This window comes from Ammospiza nelsoni, chromosome 3 (genome assembly GCF_027579445.1).
Source record: "Ammospiza nelsoni isolate bAmmNel1 chromosome 3, bAmmNel1.pri, whole genome shotgun sequence".
Lineage (NCBI taxonomy): Eukaryota > Metazoa > Chordata > Aves > Passeriformes > Passerellidae > Ammospiza > Ammospiza nelsoni.
In genome coordinates, this window is record NC_080635.1 from 72,202,664 (window position 1) to 72,226,559 (window position 23,896).

At 43.0% G+C, this 23,896-nt stretch overlaps 1 protein-coding gene across 1 annotated transcript in view; it reads right to left on the minus strand.

Annotated features, from left to right (window-relative positions):
- Positions 1-23,896, minus strand: part of KLHL29 (kelch like family member 29) — a 389,148-nt gene that overhangs the window by 8,468 nt on the left and 356,784 nt on the right. Inside the window, exons 11-13 of the mRNA XM_059469632.1 lie at positions 22,318-22,498; positions 13,656-13,849; positions 5,417-5,561 (exon numbers count right to left, since the gene is read on the minus strand). Coding sequence (XP_059325615.1) covers positions 5,417-5,561; positions 13,656-13,849; positions 22,318-22,498 — 520 coding nt within the window. The remainder of the gene's footprint in view (positions 1-5,416; positions 5,562-13,655; positions 13,850-22,317; positions 22,499-23,896) is intronic.

The window sequence follows — 23,896 nt, forward strand, 5'->3', positions numbered from 1 at the left end:
TAATGGCCTGAGTGCTCTGTCTGTATCAGTTATGCTTTAATGCCCACCACAATCCTTCATGTCATCAGTTCCTACAGAAATTACTGCCTACTAAGTTAGTCTGGTGCAGCAGCTCCAGCAGCTCTCACTGCTGTCTGTGGAGCAGAGCCCCAGACCTATGTCTCCTTCCAGATAGGCTAGAAGGTTTTGGTTTTCCCTTCTGGACTACAAACATCTCCAGCTGCAAGTGCTGCTGGCTGAACACACCAACCTTCTTGCCTGTAGGTTTGGGAAGCCCATGGCCACTGAGGAATGTTCCATAACAGTTTCATAATAGTTGCACCTGGGAACATCCATCCAAACAAGCTGTGCTCCAATCCCTTCCAGTGCCTGGAGTTACCATGAGCTTTACAAGGCAGAAAGGAGCCAGCCTGGGGAGGCTGTAGCTGGCGCTGTAGGTCAGCAATGCCTGGCAGGTCATTACAGGAAGCACCATGCTTTGCTGTTCAAAAACAAGTCCTTCTTGAAAAGAAGAGGTGGGGGTGGGGGGGTGTGTGTATGTGTAAAATAATCCCCACACTGACCCTGGTTTTGTGCTGTTCAGCCTGAGTCAAAGTTTTATTAAAGATTTCCATTCAGCAGAACCATCTAATAAATCTTACTGGTTAGCAGTCAGAGGAGGAGGAAGAAAATGCTTTTCTGGTGTCTGTTGGGAATTGCTGGTACTAAATTAGCTTCCCTGGAATTATTGCTGGCACCACCATGCTGCCGCGGTTGCCCCGTGGAGGCTCTCTGTAGCACAAGCCTGTTTGCACGCTGCCTGCATTCTAAGCAAGCAGAATATGGAATTTTTAATCATGCACAGGAATGCATTTGGTATTCTTTTCACTTGTGGAAAAATAAACCCTTGAAGGGCACTGCAGGAAGGGAGAACTCCCACCTGCAGTGCCACGCTGAAGGGGAGGGATATCTGCAAGTCTTTTTGGAGGGAGGTGTCTGGCAGAGCAAGGTGTCATCATCTCATCCTGGCTTTTCATTCCTGTTGGCTGCTGTCCACCATCTCAAGATCCTGCAAATAAACAGGGGCTGCCAAACATAGAAAGGGTGTGTGGCAAAAAGCTCACACTTGCCTGATGTTTGGGAAATGTCAAATATTTCCCTCACCTGTTGTGTGGAAGGTGTTCAAGCTCTCAGTGAATTTTAAAATGCTTCAGGCCTGTTATAGCTCTTTTCCCATTTAGCACCATCTTTCAAAGGGTTAATTCTACATCAGCATGAATTTCTTATTGGCTTCCATCAGGCTGGGCTTAATCTGAAAATGATCCTCAATTTGCTCTTCTGTTGATTGTGAGCTGGAGACCGAACCATTTATTTTTCATTTTTCATTCAAAGTAATTTAACTTGATATTAAAACCATTTGAATGGACCTTTAATTTTTCACAGGCAGGGAATGTCACACACATTTCTTTTCCCTCTGCTTGAGGCTATCATGCTCCCTCATCACTAACATGTAGAAACAAAGCAGATAAAAATAAAAGTGATGCGGTCAAGATTTTTCCCAGCAAATTCAGTATTGAGTGATTCCTGGTGAGAGGAGATCAATAGCATGCAGTTAATTTTTAAGTTGTTTATGTTGCTGCTTTTAAACCATGCTTTTTGTGATCCATGCTAATGAGTGGAATGAGGAATTTATAGATTCACAGGCTAAGGTCAGAAGGGACCTCTGTGCTTAGTTAATCTGTGCTTGTGTATACGCAGGCCATGGACATTTCCCCAGGCAGCATCTCTCCTGGAAATGTATCTAATCTCCTCTTAAAAACAGCGCGTGTTGGTGAGTTCACCCCTTCCCTTGCTGCTTCTCTGTTTAATTATCCTTGCTGTTGGAAAAGTGCTTCACTTACGAGATGTGTAACTTGACTTTCCAGCCCTTGTGACCTGCTACGCCTTTGTCTGCGAGACTGAAAGCTTCTCCATTTGCTCCCAGTGATCAAGTCACCTCTCAGCCTTTCTTTGATAGACTCCTTGAGTTTCATGTCAAAGGTTTGATTTGCAATCTGGGGTCATTTTGGCAGCTTCACTTTGAACTTCTGCTGGTATTTCCACATGTTGATGCAGGACCCAGGACCTGCACTCATCGCCCAGCACTGTATACAGCAGCACTTGCTCTACCCAGCTTTAGCTTGTTTTCATTTTGGTGTTGGGACATGTTTTATATCCCCAATATTGCACTGACCTTTTATCCAGAGGACTGTGATGTGAGCTCATGTTGTGCTGCTCTGAGTGATCTCATTTATGTCCTCCTCTGAGAGCCTGGCTTTCTAAGGGAGCAGGGCTGCTATGAGTGTGCTTGCTCTGTGTCTTACTTTGTATTTAAAATACCACTGCTGGCTTGAGACAGTTCAACAGAGATATTCAGGGAACTGATAAAATAGCTCCTTCTGTAATGTTTTGTAGCCAGTAAGTGTTAAGCCCCCTGCAGCCTTATCAGGAGAGATTTTCTATTACCTGGATTGTTGATAGATGTATTAAATAGCATTGGAGAAGAAGAAATGCTTGCTGCCAGTGGCCTTGCTGAATGATACCTTCTCATTAACAACTACATTTTGAGATCTGTCAGTGAAGCAGATTTAATCTCTCTGCCATGTGCCTCGTTAATTCCATATAATGCCAGCCAAATACCTTGGAGAAATTGCAGTATATTACAGCATCACAGTTGTCTTTAGCAGCCAGGCATGTTGTATTACAAACCAAAACAAAGAACCAGGCTTCCCAACACCTCTGGTGGACTTGGCAGTGTCAGGTTCATGGCTGGATTTGAGGACCTTAGAGGTCTGTTCAAATCTAAATGAGTCTGTGATAACAGGGTGGTTTAACAAGCTTCATTTTCCAGAAAAGTGCATTGATTGATCTTCATTATTTTATTAGCATCTAGTTATTTGTTGATGAAATCCCAAATTAACCACTCTGGTATTTTGCAGAGGACCAACATGAGGCTAAGTGAGACCACTTACCTTGATGCTGGCACTTTGCAAAATTAATTGCTGCACTGAAATTCTCCTTTTCACCTTTCCACAGTACAGAAACACTCTGGCAGTGCCCTGATCCATCCTCAACTTGAAAAGTTATTAAAAATCAACATTAGTGGTTCAATCAGCTTCTCAATGAAGTCTCTAAAGACACCTGTGTCTAAGACAGCTGCATTGGAGAATAAAATTTCAGTTTCCATCTTTCCTTGCTGCCAGCAGTAACTGCTTTTGGTCCCTCACAGCAGAACACAGACCCAAACCTCCTTGCATCCTTCCAAATACAGATGAGAAACACCTACCCAATTGGCCTGTATTTTACTTTGCTACCTCATCAATCTCATCATCAGTGGTTTTATAACTGGCTCAAATTACAAATTTTGTCCCCCAAATTTTTAAGTGCCTTTCTTTTTACTCCCATTAGCCCTCAGCACTGGTTCCCTTAGCCTCCTGTAGCAGCAGCAGGTTTTAAACCTATTTGTTACTGCTGATCACCCATCTTCCCTATTGCCACACACAGATTTATTTAGGTTTTGTCACAAGCTTTACATGTCTTTAGGCTGAAATAGTTTTCCTTGACTGTTTCCCAGTGCGTTCAAGAACCTTTGAAATGGTGCCTTTTTTGCTTCCAATTGTATGTATTTTTTTTTGGTTTCCATACATTCCACTATAAATGTAGGTTTCCTGACCACCGTTGCTTCAGGCATTAGAAAAAAATGTCATTTAAAAGTTTGAAGTTACTTTTTATGGATGGGTGGCAAATTCTACTTAAACAAAGCCCATTATTATGGAGCCCAAGCACTATGGAACATTTAGGTCACTGGTTCACTTTCCTTGGTTGTTCTGTACTGTAGGGTGCAGAGCAAAGCATCCCTTCATGTCAGAAACCCTGGCAAGTTTTCAGGTGAGGTGCTCAGCCAACAGCTGAGATCAGCCATGCAATTTCCCTTGTATATTTAACAGACTCTTGCCACTTTTTACAAACCCAAGATGTTCAAAGAGCAGCTCATCCCTCTCTCTATGATGGATGGGAAGATGCAGGAATGTATCAAATGTCCAAATCCCTCATGTTTCATTGTACAGCTTAGGGCTCTAATACTGTATGGTATTGTGCCTGTTATTTCTAGTTTTGAGGAGAAAAATATCATTCTATGCTGCCTGAGCACTGCACTCCTCATCCTGCTTTGCCTCCTGCTGGAGTGCAGGGACTGGGAGGATGTGTCCTTAGCAGGGGAACAGGGCAGCAGCCACAGGGATGGAGCTGGCTTGGGACAGAGCTGGTGCTCTGACCCCTCTGCTTACAGCAATATCTGCTCCAACAGCCAAGAGAGGGTGCCCCTTAAATTAATAAAAGGAAGGGAAAAAGGTGAAAATGAGAAAAAAACCAGCAAAAAGAGAAAAACTGAGCATGATTTCTTAAAAGGCATTTTCTCATGTGCATTCAAGTGAAAGGCTAATCCAAGTTAAAACATGGAGGTGTTTTCCAACAGTAGGATGGGCGCCAGGGACACTCCTGGAGCAAAGTGCAGGGGCTGAATATCTGGAAGAAGTGGGTCTGCTGTGGGCCCTGCTGCTGCCCATTGCTGCTCTTCCTCCCACCCCAGCCAGTGCTTTGCCAGGACAGTGCCTGGCACAGCCCCTCCACCCTGGCTTGGCTCAGTGCCTCAGGCGCTGCTGCATCAGACATGGATGACAAACCCTCACCTGGTGCCTGTGGCAGTGTCTAGAGCCCAGCTGTGGCTTTTCCAGGGAAACCAGCAGCTCAGCCCTTCCCCAGCCTGGGAATGTGCTCTGGGAAGGCTGGCTGTGCACTGCGCAGAACAAGCCCGTCTTTCAGTAGCAGCCATGTAAAACTATTTAAAAGGCCTTTAAGTGCTGCCAGTACCTGCAATGGCTGCCAAGTTTTATTTTTGTCAGGCAATTGGTGAAATTTGTTCAACTTGAGACCACAATCAGGGAAGGGAGCCCGAAAAGCAATCACAGGCACCTAATAAATAATAGTAATTAATACTCGTGTGTAGTGCTTACTCAGGATTCTTTTTCTTTCAAGGAACTTTCAGCTGGTTAGCAAAAACATTCCACATTATGATGGTCTCTCCTACAGAAGGTATTTATCATCCTCTAGTTGCACATGGCAAACTGAGAACAGCATTCCTGTAATCACTGGAGGAGCCCAACTCACATCCCACCCCATGATCCATCGTGCCTGAACGTGAGGAGACACGTGAACCATAACAGACTGCTGAATGGACACTTTGGGAAATGCTGTGTGCCTGAGCACGTACAGAAAAGAGATGAGGAAAAACCCCAAATGGTTCACACCTCCCTTCCCCTCTCCCCTTCACTTGTAGTAGCTTATTTGTCAACAGAAAATGTTAAGGCACCGGTAATTCCATTTTAATGTTTTTTCTCACCTGCAGAACTGCCTGGAGTGGTTCATGTTGGGACCTGCTTTAATATTGCCTTTCTCTGGGTCATAGATGGTGGTTGCTCGTGCATAAGCTCCTCCAAGAATAAAGATGAACCCATTGAGAGTGACTGCAGGAGCATATTTGTTATCTGTCAATGGAAAGCAACACTGAGATCAGTTTTAGGCTCAGGTTTGGAGACTGTTTTTTTATTTATACATTCCCCTTATTTATAGATAAGTCACGTTTCTCTAAACCTCCAAGGCTAGGGAAAGAAAAATGAGGAAACCTTTCCTGGTTTTGTTCTCCTCTCTCCAAGTTCTCAAAGGCACTTTTAAAGTTCATTACTTCTTCATCCCCCAGTATGTGCCTCCCTCTAAACTGGTAAAGAAAAATTATCTTCTCCTGAAGCCTAATGGAGTCACCAAGAAAGTTCCACATTTACACATGAAATTAAGATGTCAGATTTTTTCAGAATTTTGCATTGCTGCAAATTTTAGCTCAGGTGGTTCCCATGCCTGTGCAGCAGCTAAGTATAGCAAAAACCCATAGCACAGAGACCCCCTTAATAATATCCAATAGTTGATACTCTTTTATATTGTGCTTTTGCTTGTGGGAATGTCACCCATGCATTTTCAGAAGATTTTCTGAGACCTGATTTCTTTTTCACCTTTATCTGTCTCATAAATTCACCTGCATTTTTATTTTCAGATGTGTGTATATCTCCAAGCACTCCTGTAATTTAGCAACAAACTGTGTGAGGTTGGGAGTTTGAAATTAAGCAAATCTCTCATCCTGCAGGAAGTTCAATCAGATTTTCTGAGGACACTTTAAAATTCTTGTTAGCTGTGGCATTATTAGAAATATTAGTAAAACTAATCATAAATTATTGAATAAAATAATTCTGATCTAATTAGTTGGCTTGTCCCTTATGCTGCTAGCACACCATATGCACATTATTAAATATGAGCCAGTTGGGCTGAAATTTCTCATGATGATGTCTGTCTTGATGAGATACAGTTTTTTAATCAACATTTCTGTGGAACCAGTCAGTAGTGCCTAGGAACAAAAGATGGGACAATACATTCTTTGAGTTAAAATAAGCCTCACAACCAGTTCTCTAAGAGGCAGGTGGCTTAGCCCTTTGGGGTGTGAAGGGCATGTTTCCTGGGAGGCCATCCTGGGGTCAGGGGACACACAAAAATTCTCCATTTGTAGTTATATATAAGTTAAAGCTTTTCCAAAATCTGCATTTTCATGTGCTCAGGGAAGGTTGATCCCCCTGCATCTCCAACAAGGAATCAGACTGGACACAATCCTGCTGGTTTCAGCCCCTGCAGCCTCCTCCCAAGGGGACTTGCAGGTAGAAGCTGGAGAGGAGGCGAGATACCACCTTTACTGTGCTTTTACATCTCTGATAGCAGCCTCTACATAACACCAAAGGGGTTTATATGTTCCTCCCAAAGCTACAGCATTATGACTGTGTCCTTTTAGGAGCACAGAAAAGGATGGGCTTAAACCAGATCTGGCAGCTTTATTTTGGGATTTGCTTACCTCTTGCATGGTGTGTTGTAACCCTGACGTTCTTGTAAAACTACCTTATTCCATTAAATATTTAACAGAGATTTAATTTGACAGGAGTTAAGCAAAAGCTGATGAACATCTCCAGAAGAGAGGTATCCCCTTAACTGCAGTTTCAGCTGGTAAAACTAGAATGAAAATAATGGTTTTGTGCTGTCTGCTTCTGTCCCAGCAAGGCCATGGTGTGGTGTGGCTCAGTTCATCCCACCCCACACCGGCACGTGCCCAGGGGGACCTATAGGGGTGAAGCACCCAGCAGGGAAACAGAACCCGTGTGATGGGTTAAAGTTGAGCTCCTACTATGCTGAGTATCTACAGGCATATGTCAAAAAACCATGGCTGTATTAGGAAAATGTCACTGATCCTTGGGAACAGATGGCAAGAAACTAATTCATCCAGAAAATAGAACAAGGAGTATTCAGTTTCTTCACTGTGCCACTAAGCCACTGTAATTCATCAGAAAGGCTTATCTATCCCAACATCTATCCCGGCTCGCATCCCTTTCCAAATCAGACTTGCATATGTGACATTTTTTCCACTTAAGACACTCACCAGAAATTTTCCATATTTAATTATCACATCTTCCTGGGTGTTTTTTTTTCCTCTGACTAGCACTGTTTTGAAGGAGAATGAAGCTCTTGCATTAAAAAAATTCCCTCAGCTCCCAAATCTCACAGGGAAATTATTTGGGGCTCCCTCACGGCAGAAACAGTGACTTCTCAGGGGACTGAATCACTGACTTCACATTTCTTTTTGTTAAAGAATGAGAGGAAAACCCTTGAGTATTTTTATAGTGACTTTTTTTTTTCCTTTTTGAATAGGCAGACAGTCTGATATTCTTTTTCTTTCTTTTTTAAGAGGCAATTGTGTTTGATACTCATCAATTTTTCAATACATCTCCTATCTGTTGTCTTTTTACTGCTTTTGTCTTTTGCTCTAATTTCATAAATTGGTTATCAAGTAAGTCTGAGACACAGAAAAAGAAAAATCTTTGCTGTTTCTTTCAGGAAGAGAGCTGTTCAAAGAAGTCCCCAGTTACTGATGAAGATACAGCAAAAAGACATGAGGGACAACCCCCCAACAAACAGGTAGAGAGGAAGCAGCTTTGGGGGTTTTTTATTACCCTGGGGAGAGAAATTGTTCATGGATACCAGGATTTTGGAAACCTCAAGTCATCATTCCAGATACTTTGGTGTGAATGACCACCTTCAATCTTTAACCTTACTTCATCCCAGGTGCAACCCACCCTCCTCCTGTGGTGGTGTCTTTTTCAGGGCTTGGTATGCTCATGCAAACTCTCAGGAGACTCCAATTTCTGTCAGTGTTTGAAGTACTTAACATGGTCCCAGTGCAAGGTAGCTGCTGGGGAGCCTAGTTTGGCAAAAGCATGTTCTGGTTGGGCTTTTTGGTCAATGTGCAGCAAGCTGGAGAGGGGCTTCTATGTGTCAGAGGTTTCTGTGGGATACAGTGGGACCACTGGGTATTTCAAAAGGCTGCTGGAGAAAAGGAAGAGGGGGGACAGGAAGCATGGAAACAGAGAACCAGTCTCCTTTCCTCTCCAAAGTATTGGAGAGAAAGTGTTGAGGCTGTTTGATATAGTAATCGATTTCACACTGGAAAATCTTAAATGGGATTTGTCCAGGTCAGTGAACACACTGGAGATTAGAAGGCAGAATAAATGTAAATGAAATAATAGGTAAAAGGGTAATCTTCTCTCCAAGTGGATAACATGGTAACATCCTTCTCCTTTTCTGTTGCTACAGGAAGATTAGCCAGTTGTTCTATTCTGTGACAGGCCATTGGAGGAAGGAGTGTGCACTCCATGACAATCCTTGAGCCAGAGGTGTCCTTCATGCGGGGTTGATGATCTAACCTGCTGCTGTGCTCCTCACTTAGGGAGGACAGGCTGCCCTTGGGATGTGTTGGTGGCTCTCACATCTCTCCCTACATTACATGGCCAAGCAGCACAGTCCTGTTTTCCCTTCTGTGATTGCTCAAAGATCTTACACCTCCTCCCAGTAATGCACTCAGTCAGAGACTGAAGGGGCACTGCAGTGAATGACAGCAGCACTTCATACACAAAAAGGTTGTTATAACCAAGCTGGTTAAACGTTTTTGTTGGGAGGAGGAAATGCAGGAGGGACACCAGTCCAGGAAGAACTCCAACCAAATTGTCTCCTGGCAGCTCTGGGTGCCCAGTGGGGAGGTTGATGCACTTGATGGAGCAGATTAGAGAAAGGAGTTTGGTTAACACAAACTAAGCCTGCCTTTAATAGTAAGTGCCTCCTCTCCTCCTTGAACACCCTGCAGACAAACTCAAGAATGGCACAGCCACAGGATAACCAGGAGACTGTGATCTCATCCTGAACACAGCTCGTGAGGCCCAGGTGAAGCTGCTGCATGATCAGTGAGGGCTTGAATGTCACCCTGCAGGCTCAGAACTCTCCTGGGAGCTGATCTCTTCCAGATACACAACTGGCTGCCAGCCCTATGGATTCCCCACTGACCCTTGAGCAAACCCTCCTTGGAGACCCCACAGTGGAGTGTCCTCACTTGCAAATACCACATTTTGTGTATGTGTGGTGGGCATGGACCATGCAAAAGCAGGAGGCTTCACCTGCCACCACAGGGCAGCCTTAGCCTCAAATTTATGTCACTACGTTGGTGACCTTCAGAGTGCTGGAAAAAGAACAGCCATGGAGATGAAGGAGAGGTACGAGTGAAAGGGACATTGAATAAACAGCAACACAAAAATACTGATTTTGCAGGGCAAAGGGCAGAGAACAGGTAGAGAAACAGTGAGGGGTGGAAAAAGTAATTCTGAAGAGAGCACATGGCATGTACAGAGGAGAAATGGGTGATAAAGACATTAAAGCTCAGTCGGTTGAAAAACACTAAGAACTGGCCATGGAAAGAAAAAGACACTGAAGAATGAGATTAAACACTCATTGCTGTGGGACTTTCAGGTGAAAGGCAGCCATATTCCCCTACAAAAATACCAAACTATTGGCTTTGGGAGAGTGCCAAGACATGTATCTGATTTTTCTTGTAAAGTCAAAAAATAAATTATTATTATTATTATTCATTTTAGCCCAAATAAGTCATGGAACAGTGCAGTAAAAATGTGCAGATGCTTCTAGTGCTGTTTTCTAGATAGGGCTTGCATTCTTGGTCTGTGATTGTCCCACTTTGGTGGGACATCTGACATATCACTGCAGGAGTAAATTGTATGGTGAGGAACTAGATACTGGGATTAGAAACCAGAAATACCCACAGATCTTAGATCTCTGTTTTCTGGTTCTCACCAGATTTAAAAATTTAATAATCATGGTAATTAAATACTGGTTTTCTTACAATCCAAAAACGTTAATAAAAACTTTTAATTCCACACCGACTGTTCAGACTATCAAAAAAAGGTAATATTTATTGCCCTGTCACGAAGGCACAATGTGAACTAAAAGGCAGTGACCAAGTAATTAGATTTACTTAAAATCCCTGACTTCAGCATGTCCATGGCCATCTTGTTAAATAAGACAAAGCTCAGGAAGCTGGGCACGGAATACATTTTTAGCACAGCTATATAGGACATCTTGTCCAGAAATGGAAAGGCAGATGCTGCAAGTACATAGCCCTGGTTCATTTACTCATGTAGAACTTTTGTTTTCACATCTAAAAACATGAGATGGGGATGTGCAACGTGGTTTACTGCAAACATGCAGTGTGAAAGCCCTGTGAGGCTCCCAGTGACATCCAGCTGTGGGCTGCACTGCTGCAGGAACATCTGCCCACTCCAAGGTGGGAAGGACTGACACAGGGCAGAGGATGAGGCATTGAGGAAGGCCTTCTCCTCCCCAAATGTGGATGTGTGTGACCAACACTTGCCCAAAGATTTCCACAGCATCTGCATGCAGTGTGTCAGTGAGCCTGGGCTCACATCTACTGCTCAAAGGCATCCACGTCCCAACACCTCCTGACAGCTGAAGCATAAAGAATAAATGGGAACTGAGAGTGAATTCACTGCATATTCCTAGAATTCCAGGCAGAAGAGCAAGGCCTGAGCTACATGGACTTGCTATCAGTCCCCAGTGTGCATCTGTGCACAGGCAGGATGTCAGTGTCCAGCCTGCTTCACCTCCACTCAGACTGGACAGAACATGAGCCATGGTTGATACCAGTGCTGCCTTGGGTTAGGCTGGCACGTGATGCTTTGACAGAGATGGACCTTTTGGGTTCAAATGTGTGCCACACTGCATTCAACTCACTATCATAAAATACCACAGTGAACTGAGACAGGTGCTACTGGTCTAAAAATCTCCACAGACTGTGGGGGCTTTCAATACCTGCAGCTACTGTTGCATATCTGAGCATGCTTGAGGCATTTTTAAATAAACTGTTGCCCTATTTGAGGTCAAACAGGTTTCACCGATCTTTGGGGTGACTTTGTAACAACTCACCATTAGACATCTCAGCTGCCTTAGCTCACAGGTACACCCTAGGAACTCACAAATCAACACAAAGAGCCTCTGATACTGTCACAGGCACCCTGGCAGTGATCATGTCAGGACTGAACCCAGCTCCATTTTGCAAAAGGCTCCTTCTACTTCCTCTTTCCTTTAGTCTGTACTGTACCTGTCACTACATCTAGTTCTTGGGGAGATACTTGAAAAATACTGGTGACACTATAGTTTCTGTAGAGCTGGAGAAATTAAAATTTATTTCCAAAATTCCCACTGCCTTGTAGTGAAGATCAGGCATTACACCAGTTCACATTCCCAGACATTCACCATGGTGGTGCCATTTTTCAGACTTTGTGTTATTTTAAGTTATTTGCAAGTAAATTGACCTTATGCATTACCCAACAACGAACTCCTTGTTTTATCATTTATTTTATGCCTTCAGCTTAACTAATGAACTTTGCTTACCCCAAGAAAACATAAATACCATCCTTTAACTTCACGAGTATCTTTAATGTATCTTTGTACTATTAAGAAATAATAGTACAACTCAATTAGAACAATGGGTGATGAACCCAACTCTGGATGGTTAAGATGATTTTTTTTAAGCACACATAGAGTTGATACTTGCTAGATTCTAACACGCCCAGGGGATGATTCCTTAGCTCCTGTGGCACTTGTACTATTACAGTAAGGAAGAGGAACATGGCTTTACATAAAGCACTCATTTTTGCAGGTTTTTTTTATTTTTTTAATTAAAGGAGCAGCAATAGCTGTAGCCATGTGATGGAAAAAGCTGGGCAGTGGGGCTGTTTGTGCTGCTGTCTTACACAAACATGCCTTTGTCTGGCTAACACCCTCCTGTTGGGTGCCTCACGCTGCATCCTGCGCATGTCACCCAGCACGTGGGACCGGCAGCAGCGGCGCTGTCTGGGCAAGGGAGGCTGCAGCCTCCCTAAAATGCACTAATGAGTGCCAGCTCCTCCTGACCTGATCTACCAGGACTCCAGCAAAAGGCTGGAATCATTGTAACAAGCTGCAAAGGAAAAAGCAGCTTATTCTAAGTTTCTGATTTTGCTTAGGACTTACCTGAATACCTTACAGCTATCCTTCTATGATTACTTGCTATTCCTATTGCTCTAAGGCTCAGTAATTTTTTTTTAAAAATGAAGTCACAGTTTCAACACAAATGGGGAAACACTGGAACAGGTTGCCCAGACAGGTTGCCCATCCCTGGAAACTTCAAGGTCAAGTTGGACAGGTCTCTGAGCAAAATGAATTAGTGAAAGATGGCCTTGGTTATTGCTTGGGTTATGTGGCCTTTAAAGATTCCAAACCACTGTATGATTCTCTGAACTAGGAGGTGAAGGCAAACCACTCTGAAAGTAGCTTCTCTGCAATAACTGTGTGTGAGTTGTTTCTTTGGCCACTTGGGTGCAGCCAGACTGAAGGCTGGCAGAGCCCAGTGCAGAGCAGATGACCCAGGTCAGCTGTCGCCTGCAGGAGCATCCTCGCCTGGCTGAGTGCTAAACCTCATGGCCAAAAGCAGCCGAAACACTCAGGGTGCAAATCGCCACAGAAAGCAAGTAAGTTGCAAACTTCTGAGTGCTGTTCTAATTTTGGAAGGAAGTCACCACCTCTGACATTGGCTGGTACACTGGAAAACCTGGTTTTTCGTCTTGCTCTTTATGTTTTGTGAACTCAAGGGCTTCATAAACTAATAAACAGAGTTTTAATAAACTACATCTTGAAGCTGTCAGCCTCTGAAGCACATATGACTGTGGACACCCCTGATAAATCCCAGTCACTAAATGCTGCCTGTCACTTCCCACAGGACAGGCAGCATTTTAACAAACCCATGAGTGATAATCCACTACTTGAGCAGTGCTGTGAGCCCACATGGACAACACAGGATGTCTGCATGAAGTTTCACTGCGCTTGGAGATTTTTAAAATCTAAACCGGCTAATTGTTCATATCTAGTTAATTGATTTCTTTTCTTCTCTGCTTTGAACTCATCACTGCTGTTTGGTAACTTGTGTGTATTAATGAATGACAATTGCCTTCAGCAGAAATCCAGATAATTGCTTCTCTGGTATAATACCCACACATTCCTGCCAGTATGTTACAGGGATATCCCCTCCCACCCCACAACAAGGCATTCAGACACCTGTAAGCACAGAGATCTGCTGTGACACCCCACACACTTACCAATCATTGGGGACTCTATGAAGCTCCAGGAGTTGGTCTGAGGGATGTAGGACTGCAGGACCCCCGCGGCTCGGCCGGCCTCGTTGACCCCTCCGAAGACGTAGATCTTGCCCCCGCACACGGTGGCCGCAGCCGAGTGCACGGCCTTGGGCAGGGGTGCGATGGTCTCCCACTGGTTGGTGATGGTGTCGTACCTGGGGATGACAGCAGGAGCAGTGAGCTGAGCTCAGCAGCACTGGGCAGCACAGACAGGCACAGAAAGGTGGCTTGGCAAGCAGAAGGAAAGCAGAGGTGGAAATGTATTTTTTTTAACATCTTGCAAATTCAGCCACTTGGTAAACAGTGTAATGAATGCTTTTCTCTAAGATTTTAAAACATGGATAGAAGTCCAGAGAAAGCTGGTTCTGTTTTCTGTATATGCCTCTCAAATCTCATTACAGTCCAAGGTGCAGAAACTCGGGACATCTTTGTTGAGATGTCTTCCACTGATTAATTTCTTTTAATGAGTATACAATGAGATTATTCTTGCTAATCAGTGCAGAGATATCCAATAGTGACTGTGGGCAGGCAACTGTTAATATACTTCAGTTGTTCAGCTTGTGGAACACATCTCACCTGTAACATAATGCAACATGATGGCTCCTTTTACTCCAGTTAACTGACCAGCAACTCTCATTTTGTGCCAGAATAAGTTGCTTCCATTTAATTTTCAGTATGCAAACCAAGCTACTGTGCTTCATTTCAGGATGCTGCAGCTGTTAATGCTGGAGTAAGATTTTACCATTGCATTTGTATTTGACATGAATCAAACAGAAAAGAGTATGCATGAAAGTGCTAGATTAGTTTTAAGGTCATAAGTATCTGATTTAATTAAGCCATTGATCATAAGGGATGTACAGTTAACAATCCATGGATGAAGATTCATTTTAGACAACATCACAAGTACAGGCATCCCTTTTTTTTTAAAGATAATGTGGCAGGGATCCTAATAGCTGTACTAAAATGAGTCTTGGAGACAGTGGAGAATAACGTGATTTTTAGGTTTCTGTATTTCCATGTAAGGACAGATGCAGTCAAAGAGGAGTTTCCTGCATCGTGATTTTTCAGAATTGTTGACTGCCAGAACAGAAACCCTCACCACCCATTCAGGGCTTTTACTCTTAAAGACAGTGATATGCAATATGCAAACATGAAATGAATTGATGAACACGAACCCATCTGCAAAATATCATTTGGCAACAAGGGAATTCTCCCTATGTAACATGTCCCTCAAATTTTCACTGCTCAAACTTAGGGAAAATAAAAGGGAGGAATGATAAAAATGGCATAAACAGCAAAAAATAATGTGCTTAATAAAAATGCACTAATGAGTTTCTAAGTAACATAACTGAAAGTAATTAACACATTCATAAAACTGAAGCAAAAGCAAGAGGGAGGCAAATTTTAACTAAAAAAAAAATAAGGAAAGTCCCTTATAATGAGCATGGAGAACTGCCTTGTATGATGGTCTAAATTAGTTACACAGAAATTAAATTCATCTACAACAAGTGATCAAAGGGAAGAAATATAACAAGATTAAACAACATGGTGCTGAGAGTATTCACAGTGACACACCTTTGCTGGGCTGATTCTTGTACCAAACCTGAGCCTGCAGATGCATTTTGACTGCACAAGCAGCTCCTCCAGGAAATCACCACATGGCTGCATCTCCTGCATTCACTCACAGCACTCAGAGGGAGCAAGACTCACATCCACCCGAGCAGATATGCAAAAGAATCTCACATAATATAAAGTTTCACACATTGCTTTTGGGACATACTTTGCTAACTCAGCTACTGCAGTAACTGGTAATTTAATTCCTGATGCCTTGTTAAAAAAAATGGCTATAATTGGGTATAGAATGAGAAAAACAACAGAGCTGAGAACTGACCTAGTGCTCTTTCTCTTGTTCCCCCTTTAGGACCATTCCACCTGTCAACTGATACATTTTGTCTCACACCATCCACTCTGATTTAGCACCAGGAACATTTGTGGGCAAAGTGGTCTGAGATGGGGGTGGTGAGCAGCCAAGTCCCTTCCCTGTTGCTGGCACAAGTACCTGGCACACTTCAGCTCCCCAGACAAGGAGATTTTTGGCAACAACATTCTGGGTGTCCCAATATGTTTTTGGGAAGAAGGGCTAAATATACACTGGGGGCTGGGTGTGGCTGAGGCCTGCATCCATAGGAATACTAGAGAAAGGTTCAAATTACAAAAACAATCATCTTTTTTTCTGGATGAATGTCCTTGCCTCAGGTCCCATAGGCCCCATTTTTAACGCACTTCCACTGCTGTCTGTTTATGCTCTGTGATGACACAGTAGATCTTTCTTTCCCCTACTGTCCTTCACCAGCCACTGAAAAACCAAAACCGACGAGTCCCACTTTATCTGCTGAAAGCCAAAGGCTGAAAATCTACTGGATACAGGCGCATGTGGTGAAGCTTAAACCCCCACTCTTTTCTTGAAGGCCATTTGGTTTATAAAATCAGTGAACCATAAAGCAGGTGGGCGCAAGTCCTTGTTTACCTAACATGGCCAGCTAATGTGGGTTTTACATGGGCTGCTTAGTGAAGCAACTCTCTTGAGTGTCTGCCCTAGTCCTGAGGCTGAAGAGGAGAAATTGATGCCTTCAAGGCTTCCTGACAGCTGTTCACCAAGTCCCTTCATCCCCTGGGAATTTATTCCTCCAGTTCACTCCATCCTTGCAGAATGGGTAGACTTGATTTCTAGTCTGTTTTGCTTCAGCTTCCACCCACCAGAAAGTTTGTTTCTTTTTCCCTGTTGGATTATAAAGCTGTCTGCTTATCAAATCTCTCTCTTTCACATATGGACGTGCAGAAAATAATAAAGTCAACTCTTTACCTTCTATGGGATAAACTAAGTAGTCTAAGCTCCTTAAGTCCTGCAAGGCAGGTTTCCATCATTTTGGTCAATCTCAAGTCAGCTCTTAATGTGTTCACACAGGGATTTGCACCAGATTAACTAAATTGGTTTAAAAATGAATGAAGGTGAACCTTTGTAACCTCCCAGGACAGAAAATACTGACACCTGCTTTACCTCCCTGCCCTAGGGCTTTTCCATCTGTTGTGTCATCCCTGGCACTGTGATCACACCACGGCCACTGGAGCTCGTGGGGCTCCTGGCTGCCTGTCACACCAGCCTTGCTCAAGGGCCAGCAGGGAGGAAACTGATTTAAAGAATAATCACTTTGATCTCTTTCCATTAGTCAAGCTTTGCATTCGAATCCCCTGTTTGAAGCTGTAGATGGAGTCATAATGTGAGCTGGCTTCAAGCCAAGCCAAGGTTTTTCTTCCCTCTCCTCCGCTGCTCCCTCCTGGTGTGTCCATGCTTGTCCTTGGCCGTGGGCCTACTGAGCCCATCCAATTTGCTGAACTTGAATCTTCAAAGACATCTCCTTTCCCATGGCTGACTCCTGGTCTGCAGTCCTTGCATGCTAGGGACTCATGTGTGGTTTTATACACTTGGCCTCACACTCCTTCCTCTGTCCCCAGCCCTGCAGGACACGTGTCCCCACCTGTCATTCATGTGTCGCTTGCTCTGGGCACAGGGATCTCATCTGACCCTTGTGCACTCACTACCTTCTGATTTATGTATTATTCACACATACCTTATATATTTTTAGATCTCTTACATATGTGTATATGCACATTATCTGTATATATAATGTATATATGTATGTATATGTATAATTTATATACCCATGATACAACAAATGATCCGAATCCAGCAGAAAATACAGCTCAGGCCTAAAGAGAGCACATGCAGAAATAAAACCTTGCTGGTTTCCACAACTCTTCACTCTTAGGATTTTTTAATCTGCGGGACTGATCTTCCCTGTCTTTCATTCATTTCATTCACCTCCTCCTTCCTTGCTCTTTCCCTATCACCTCAGTGTTACCAGCAGCAAACCTTTCATTTCAAGCTGTGCCACTCGCTTCACTGCCTTCTTGACTTTTGATCTCTTCAGTACCTGAAAACAGTATTTTTTTTCCTCCTCAGTCTCTTAATTTCTCTCCTCCTAGGTTAAACAGCGATATGTGTATCTTCATTTATTCACATAATAAGATCCTTATATCATGGTCAGCTGCTTACACACTGACCATTTCTGTCAGTCTGCAGGAAATCCTTCAGTTATTTAAGCATTATTTAATTATGTTTGCAAGAAAGCTTCTATTTAAACTAAAGCAGTACAGTGTCTTATTGAACTGCTCTTCAGATAATTCACATATTTAAAATCACAGTAATGGATTACTATTTTTTGCCTTTTTTCTTTTCTTCTGACAGGCTTAAGAAACTATCCTAAGACAAGACAATATATGTGATTTTCTTTCATCTACATAAGATATTTTAAAATCATTGAGTCCAGCCACTAACCCAGCACTGCCAAGCCCACCACTAAACCATGTCCATCAGCACCACATCTACATGACTTCTAAATACCTCCAGGGATGGTGACTCCAATGCTCCCCTGGGCAGCCTGTTCCAGTGCATGGCAATCCTGATGAAGAAATGTACACCTTCCTTGGGGGAGAACCCCTAATTCCTACATGATTCTAAAACAAGAAGTTCTGAAGCAGGTTTTAAAATGTATAAAGCTTATTCTTCACATGGATTTTTTTAGGCTGTCTTCAATGTATGCACTGCCATAAAAGTAATCTCCTAATTTTAGAAAACGTTATTGCAAAAGTGCTGTCAGGTCAAGGGGATTCATCTTCTTCTGTCCTTCAAACATATAATAACCACAAAGCACCCACATTTCCACACTTCCAGTCACATACATTGTCTTGTCAGCATACACAGCCTTCTCGGCTCTCAAATTGCATATATTACAGGGCCCATCCATTATCCAAAGACCTAGCTCGTGGATCCACTTCATTTCACCAGCTCCCAACTTAACTCATATCTCAGAAGAAGACAGAAAGTGTAATACCTTCTTGCCTAACACCTAATGACTTGCTTCCTGTCACACAGAACCTTGCCAGAGGGGCTTGATGGAGAACTGCAGCCATGCTGTTATTTCCCTAAACACTCATTGCAAAAACATAACTTTCCCTGAACATATACCCATGCACAGCCACAAAAATGGACTTATAACTCAGCCCCTCTGGCACATGCATATTATTTTAAGATGAGTAACGAATGACTTCTATTCATCTGTTTGTGATTGATAGTCCCATATTATCCATCGAGATGGAATTTTTGCTGCCTCCTTACAGACAAATGGCAGATAAAGGGTAAAGAATCTCAGCCCTCTTGAATTTGATGGGAAAACACCCGCTGTTTGAAGTGGCACCAGAATTTCTGGGTGAAGCTGCACCCTTCAGCATCAATGACACAACTGAAAGCACAGAGAGAGGGACACAGGAGCTGATGCCATTAATCATTATGAGTCCAGTGGTCCCTACTTGCTTTAATGCTTTGTAATGGTGCAGCAGATGTATGAACTGCAGGCATGTGGCATCATGTATAGCTAAGGTGGCCTGACATTTGCTTTTAAAAAGTAAGATGCTGTAAAAACCATATTTGTAAGATTTTAACCATTCAGGATCAAATATTACAAGAATTCCATGAAAAACATGTGGAGAACAAGAAAGAAACTGGGAGAAAATGCTATGTTCTCTGTCTTCAAAGACCCACTGCGGTGAGACACCCTGTAGACATCATCCTCTGGGTCTGCTCACTGGTGAGGTCAGGCTAAGCCACTTTGGAGTGGAGACATGCCCTTCACCACGCCAACAGACACACGTCAGAACCTGGCCAAAGCTGGGCATGGTCACGCTTGGGCTGACTGAGCAAGCAGAAAGCAAAATGTGGTTGGGAAAGATAAGCTGCATGTGCACCAGGGGAGGTGGTAAATGGTCCAGTGAGGGAGGATGTTCAGTGCCTTGCCCTTCACACTGTGGTACAGCCCAGGACTGCAGGGTCAGGCCTGGATAAGCCCCTGCACCTCCATCTGGGGGCATAACAGGGCTATAATCTCAGAGGCCTCCTAGAAGGTGAAAAACTACCCCAAAACCCAGGAGTGTGTGTCTGCAATTCCACACTGAGGGGAGGAGTGATAGAGGTAAATGTAATTTTTGGCATCACTTGACACAGAGCATATGATCACGCCACATTATTTTAATTTAGTGCTTTTATATGACCTGCTGAAATGACACAGAGGTTTACCCCTTACTGAGAGATTGTATCACACTGTCCCATCCAAACCAACACAGTATTTGAAAGAGGAATGTGCAATCCACACAGAAATATGTTAGGAGAAAGTTGGTTTCTTTTAGCTCTAGAGGAGGAGAGGGAAGAAAAGCAGAACCAAAAAGTGGGCATTCGCTGCTCGTAACACAGCAGCCAATTCAGCAATTAAAAGTAATTTTAGTTTGTATTTTAGTGAGTTTTTTTCCCAAAGCTGCAATCCAAATTCAGAAATCCTCACTGCTTGCAAAAATAGGTACAGCAGTTTAAATTCCTGAACCCTGCCTTGTCCAAGTGGGAAGGGCTTTTGTGTGAAAAGGCCTGACTTTGTTGAGCACTGCTAGGAGAGTCAGCCTTCTGTCACCTTCATTTCTGACAGCAGACCCTGAAATATCCTTTCCAAAACACAGCTTCAGCCATGCTGTGCTTCACTTCTGTCACCCCCTACTGTCATTTTACTATGAAGAATAAAAAAGGAAACATCCCCAAACTTCTCTCATTTCCCAGCATAGCCCGAAGGAGGCCATGTTGCACTTTTTCCATGGCTCTGTCTCACAAGCCACTCTATAGACAACAGCAGATTAATTATAACCACAGGTTTAGCAAATCCCCATGACAAGACATCCTTATTGTGGCTGAGACAGTGTGCACTGAAATGATAGTGAGGAAATCTGCTCCTTTCCCACATCCAGGTCTCCTGGTGGGCTTGCTACAATGGAAAACCAGCACTGCTGCTCTCACTGAGCCAAGCAGGGGCCACCAAGGGCCTGAGTGTGACTTTGCAGGCTGCAATGTCATCTGTGGTGAGGGCTGGGTGACTGACATGAGAGGGGAAGGACTGGCGGGGACTCTGCTTGATTTAGGGTTCATTCTGCTGACCAACATTTTGGATGCTTTAACAGAGACAGTAAGAATCAGAGCAGAGACAGAAATCAGGCCCAAGGAAAACTGAAAAGAGATAATTTAATCAATGACAACTATCAAGACTCTTCAATAGCATTCTTTTGCTGCTCATCTTTACCAAGAGATGGAATGAAACAGCATCTCTTTCCTGGGCCCTTTTTTTCCTGTGCTCACAAAAATAGTTCTGCCAGTTAAAAATTTACTGACTTAAATTATGGGATGAATACCTACAGATATCAGAAACAAATTTGCTGAAAAGGATGAGATTTTTTCCAAAGCAAGTTCCATGGGCAATGCCCACCTTAAGTTCTGGGTGAAGGAGGGGAGCAGTGTTCACATGCTGTGTTCACTGTTATGAGTTATCATTCATTTTTTGCTGTCTGCACTTCCCTGATGTCTGAGAGCATCATCACCAACACCAGTTCCCAAACTTTTGAAAAATGTGTTGTTTTTTCTTCCCCTGAAATCCTTCCTGATGGCCTATCTCTATTTGTCTTGACTGTTAAGGCAACTTTTACTGGAAAATGCCTGCTTCAAAATGTTACTGAAGAAGTATTCAAATTCAGCATTTTAACTGACAAAAATATTTTTGGTTGCCACATTCACTTAGGAAAAACATTTCCCAAATATATTTCCCAATTAAGTGTTTGGGGAAGGCTAAGACTGTATTGATATTTTTGGAATAGAATATTCCAAAATAAACTGCATTTTAAAGTGAATTCTATTTTTTTAATGAAAACATTGATATAGATATAAAATCTATGGCTTTATTGAATGCTATGGGTGACAAGAAATCAGTTGGTTTTGGAATTTTACTTAGTGAAATATTTTTGTTGCACTTTTGTTCCTTCATGTTTTTTTAAGTTCCATGTGAAAAAAATGACATCTGGAGTCTACTTGAAAAGAGAAATTTCCATTCTCTCCCATCTTTGTTCAGCCAGGAATTCAAAACTGTTTCCATTTATTATTGGTTGTTTTACTGTGAACTTGGCAGGTCCCAGCCCCAGGCCAAGACCACCAAAGGGAGGATCTTCCAGCCAGGTCAAGGCTGAGGTGCTACACCAGGAAAACACATACAAGAAACTTGCTTTGCTGTTGGTTTTTTTTTGATTTAAAAGGAAAAAAAAAATACTATTGTGGTCTGTAAAGACTTTCATCAATACTAAATTCAAAAGGAGTTTATTAGTTCATTGTATAACCTGGAAAAATGTCCAAAGAAGCTTAATTCCTCTCTTCCCTCCCCTGAGCAAAGAGAGAAACTGGCAACTTTCCTCTTTGGTTTTGAAACAATGCTTTCCACTGAAGCTTTTAAATGGAATCTAATCCTTCCACTTTCCTACTTTCTTAGCTGTTATAAAAGGTTATTTTAACATATACAGTCCATTTGATGCGTCCTTTAAAAGGCAAACAGTCCTTTAGCGTAGCATGAAGGAAAAGCTCCAGCAAACACCACATGGTTTGGTTTTGTGGGTTTTGTTTTTCAGGTGTGGGTTCTGTTGTTTTTTTTACCTTTCCACATGGTCGACATTGCCTGCCACACCGACCCCTCCAATGGTATAGATTTTCCCGTCGTACACCAGGCTGTTGTGTCGACACCTCGGGACGGTCATGCGGGACACGAGGTTCCAGTTGTCCAGCAGGGACATGTAACACCAGACATCGGCCAGCGTGACACCCGCCTCCATCCCGCCTGGCACCCAGAGAAAAGGGAGAGTTACCAGAGATCCTGCCACGGCAGCAGCTCTGCGCACAGCAATCAAAGCCAGTCACAAAGTAAAAACTCTTCAAATGACATTTGACTAATTAAAATAAATCACCCTCAATACTGAGCATCTGTTCTGATGATGCATATCTGTGTCATTTATTCATGTGCCCCAAAGGCTGAGGTTTTTTTAATAAGATGACATACAGAAATCAAGATGTCAGACTACGAGGGACACATACATAAGGGGATAGACCCTTCTCAGTGTTCATAAATAACTTCCAGTCTATTAAATTACTGCAACACTTGCAAGAAGGTGTCAGGAGGCTGAGTGAATCTTGGCTTGTGAGACACAGGCCAGCCTGAAACCTAAAATGCTTTAATACAGTGATGGATTGAAGCAGCACATGTATGGGCACAATAAAGTCAGTGCTTGGACTGTAGGCTTAATTTCTAATTTTCGGGGCAAATTTCTTATTTATTTTCATTTGCAGATAAAAGACAGAACCAGCTGTACCACTCCTGTAAAACAGTTCAAGATGATCTCATGAAACATTTATATTGATCACTTTTTAACTTCTGCTTGAAGCTTCCAAGGTTGCCACTTAGTGGGTGTCTTACTATCCTGTTTTGAAGCAAAAAGAGATGAAATTATTTGTTTGGGACCACACTCAGAGTCAATGGTCAAGCCAGGAAAATGAACTAGACACAGTTCCATGTTTTAATGAGAAAACCAGACTTCCTCCTTGGTATTTTGCTCTCCAAACCTATGCTATGCAGTGCAAGGTCCAGTTCTTGGAGCTTGCAGCAGGCCATTCTCACTTCTGTTGGCTCCCCTTCACATTTTTCCTGTGTCTTCTACATCTGAGCAATGCAAAATATCAACTGACTCTTAGCTGCATTTCCAGCTCTCCTGGTTGCAGCCACCAAACACCATCCAGTCACTCATCCAGATTCAAGGGAAAGAGCTGAAATGAGCTTTAAAATTAGGACTCTAAGCTTTCGTTACTAGGTATGGCACAGCCTAAAATGGCTGTACATATTGGAAAGCACCTCAGCTAAGAATAACTAAAAGCCAACATCTGACAAAAGCCTCCCCAGAAGACTTTTGCTCCAGCTGCTCTCAAGCATGGGCAAACAAGCATGGGGAAAAAAACATCAAGAAATAATTTCCAATCAATTCTTAGGGTCTCTATGCAGTATTAATGGAATTTAACACCACAGGCAGCAATTTACTGCAGAAAATGCACTGAGAGCTCGGCAAGGGAAAGGCAACAGCTGTAACCCCTTACTGGTACAGATGCCAGGTGCATCTGTGCTCCCAACGACATCCTCGGATGACACACATCCGCACCTCCCTGCCCAGCCTCCTCTTCTAATCATCCA